Below are 3,083 nucleotides of genomic sequence, written 5' to 3' on the forward strand. Positions count from 1 at the left end.
TTTGTAACCAGCAACACACAAGCAATATCTGCCAGATCCAGTAAATGACAACAAACAGAAGCACAACCGTTACTGTGTCTCACGTTAAATATCAAAAATTAAGGGAGCATCATTCAAAACAGAAGTAATTGGTAGAAGTTATGCATTCCCTCATAGAAGTCCCATCAGCTTGCAAACGTGCTGTCAAAGTGTTGTCACTAAACCGCTTTGGCTACAAATGGCTGCTCACAGGTTTTGTTTTCATTTTGCAAAGGAATTCTCTCTGTTCAAGTGACTGAATCCTTCTTCCTTCTAAACGGTGACTTCAGTCTTTTCCACATGCTGCTTTTAGGTTTTGATTTTTTTCCCATTGCCATTACTGCTTCTTTTTCTTTCCTGCGGATTTCTCGCACAAGAGCATGAAATACATCATCAATATAGTAACGGTATGCAGCTGAAGTTTCAAAAAAAGGGCAGTTGAATTCTCGTGCTAAAGCAGAGCCTTCTTCTTTGGAGACCTGGGAAAAAAAAAAAAAATCACAATTGTCAAGACAGCCAAAACCAGAACGTTTATTTCCTTACCATTTCTTGTTCTGCTTTCTCTGTAACTGTGCATGCACGCTCCTGGTTCCATAACAGCTCATTTCCACTGACCTCCAAATCTTTCTCTAGAAACTTGTTTTCCTCTTTCACTCATTGCTTCTCTAGCAATGCAGTCACCTGCAAGAAACTCTCTGGACATTCATGAAGCAACAAAGTCCTTTGAAAGAACTTTCTTTCCTTGGAGAGTAATCCAGAGGTTGCTCAACATGAGCAGTCCTCAGCCCTAACACAAGCATCTGTCAGTCTGGTAAGCTACAGGCATTTCGTTCTCTTGGTCAAAACCTATTCTGTTTCTCAGACTGGTTCCCAGAACCAAGCAAAACCCTTCAAAAAAAGCCCCAAAAAACCAACAGCCCACCCCAAAACTCCAAACCAAACCAAACCAAAGAAGTCTTGCCAAGGCCATGGAAAAGCAACACCCACTCCTCATTCTAGACTTTACATCTCTTAGCACGCGTGTTCTACCACAGGTACCGTAATTTTCCTGCTACGACACATACGGTAAATTCATTTACTTCCAGGTATATCAATGGCACCTCTTGAACTACGCTTCCCAAGTGTGTTTCCTTTGAGTGAAGCTCTGCTTAAAAACTGTTTTCCCACAGGTGCTAGTTACCGTTTCCTTAGGCTGAAAGTAATTTTCCTTTCCGTCCATTCTTACCCAAGTTCTCCATTATTACATGTTTGTTCTTAGCACACTTGCATCTGCAATTTGTACTAGTGTCTGCCAGTGGTTTATAGAACGCTAAATCTCTATTAACAGGATCTCCTTTCCGAAATTGAAGAAAACAAAAAAATCCCAAGAGCAGCTGAAACCCAAAGCATCAACTCGATGATTTTCCTTTTGTGACCGCTATACGCATTTGGTTATTCAACACATCCCGTGTCAAACAAGTGCTTCTCTACTCTTTAACTTATTATATAGTAAACATGCAAAATTACCAAGAAAGGTAGTATAACCTCTTGTTTTACTGCATTTTACAACAGAAATAACTTGTAATTGTGGGCCTCTTTTGCACCATTTACCTGCCGTAGTTGCGTCAGATCAGATTTATTTCCCACCAGGACCACGGGAGTGTCATCAGTGCGTCGAACACGATAGATGAGCTGTTTGAACTCCCGCACTTCATGGAAACTGCGCCGGTCTGTGATTGAGTAACAGATGATAAATCCCTCGCCAGCCCTCATGTACTGGTCTCTCATGGCTGTAAACTCCGCCTAGAAACAGACGATTACATTTCAGTGGCAAAATACAATTTCTAATTTGCTCAGAAACACAATATGCATTCCTAAAACAGCTGCATAGGAACCCTGTAAACAAGCTGGTCATCTACATTCTTGTCCCAGTACATACAGGACAAAATATTACATATGTTTGGGATTAATACCAAGTGTCTCTTGCTACAGAAATTATACCAACGTGTCATTTATTGACTAATACGCATTGCATAAATAGCAAGGCACAATGGAGAATGCGGGGCACAAAAGCAGAGTACTGCCTGAGCTGCCTAAATATAGACAGTGTGATACAGATGGTGTAAGCAACATGGTGCTTAGAAGTAAGAGAGATCAAAAAACAATTTGGAAAAAAAGACAGGCATACTTTTACAGGATTTCTGTCTTTACACAGGACCATTACAGACTTCTTAACATCCTCCCAATTTACTATTCGCATACCTGTCCTGCCGTGTCCAAGATATCCAGATTGGCAGGCTCATCGTCAATGCGTATTCGTATTTTATAAGCATCCTCTGTGAATTCACAGCACATCAGAAAAAATCAAGATTGGAATACGATTGCAATACTTGTTAGACATCAATTCATGAAGAGAATGTTACATCAGAATCACCTCATCTGGCAATGCTACTATACTACATTAGTCTGATCTTCGTTTAACAAAAAATTAAATTTTTAATTGTTCCGGTGTGATTTAGTATCCTCCCAACTGTTTGCTAAACTCATTACAGTCAAACCTAGAGCTTTCTTTAAACTAAGAACTTTAAAGCCACATACTTCTCAACAGCTTAACCTGCTGAGAGAGAGAGTAAACAACAAAGAGAAAAGAGATTTTTTTTTTCTTACCAATTGTGGGATCATGGTCCTCTGGAAACCGGTGACTGATGAACTGCATAGTCATGGCTGGAAACAAAAATCAAAGACACAGTCGCGCACATCTCGGGAAACATCTGCCACTTCAGCATTCCGTTCACAACGTGCTTGAGCACAGTATTTCACTAACAACTAAAACATAAAACCATACTCGGTGCAAGACTTGAAACATGGTATATGAACTAGGTTAAAAAAACCTCAGAAACGGAGAACTACGCCCTTGACCCCAGCAAAGCACTCGTCAGGAGTTTCACAAAGCCGGACACAGTCAGAACGCGGAAGACGCCGACACACGGCGCTCGCCGGGAACCCCGGGGGCGGGGCGGAGCGGCGCGGCGCCCAAACCCCGGCTGTTTTGTTGAAGAACTCGCTCATCTCGCAGCCGCCGAGTC

General features: G+C 41.6%; 1 protein-coding gene across 1 annotated transcript; it reads right to left on the reverse strand.

The window, feature by feature from the left end:
• Nucleotides 1-266: 266 nt before the first annotated feature.
• On the reverse strand, nucleotides 267-2,719 carry RIT1 (Ras-like without CAAX 1). The gene is made up of 4 exons (XM_010191624.1): nucleotides 2,665-2,719; nucleotides 2,260-2,333; nucleotides 1,609-1,800; nucleotides 267-497 (listed from the first exon to the last, which is right to left on the reverse strand). The coding sequence occupies exons 1-4, from the start codon at nucleotides 2,717-2,719 to the stop codon at nucleotides 267-269; spliced, it is 552 nt and encodes a 183-aa protein (XP_010189926.1).
• Nucleotides 2,720-3,083: the final 364 nt, after the last annotated feature.

This window comes from Mesitornis unicolor, unplaced genomic scaffold (genome assembly GCF_000695765.1).
Source record: "Mesitornis unicolor isolate BGI_N332 unplaced genomic scaffold, ASM69576v1 scaffold38600, whole genome shotgun sequence".
Classification (NCBI taxonomy): domain Eukaryota; kingdom Metazoa; phylum Chordata; class Aves; order Mesitornithiformes; family Mesitornithidae; genus Mesitornis; species Mesitornis unicolor.

What these genes read in the sequence shown, in the direction of transcription:
- RIT1 (XM_010191624.1), bottom strand. Translation starts at nt 2,719, where the DNA reads ATGACTATGCAGTTCATCAGTCACCGGTTTCCAGAGGACCATGATCCC. An exon ending in TCTTGGACACGGCAGGACAG is followed by an intron (nt 1,801 to 2,259) that starts GTATGCGAATAG and finishes GTCTGTTTCTAG; the next exon opens with GCGGAGTTTACAGCCATGAG. An exon ending in ATCTGACGCAACTACGGCAG is followed by an intron (nt 498 to 1,608) that starts GTAAATGGTGCA and finishes TTTTTTTCCCAG; the next exon opens with GTCTCCAAAGAAGAAGGCTC.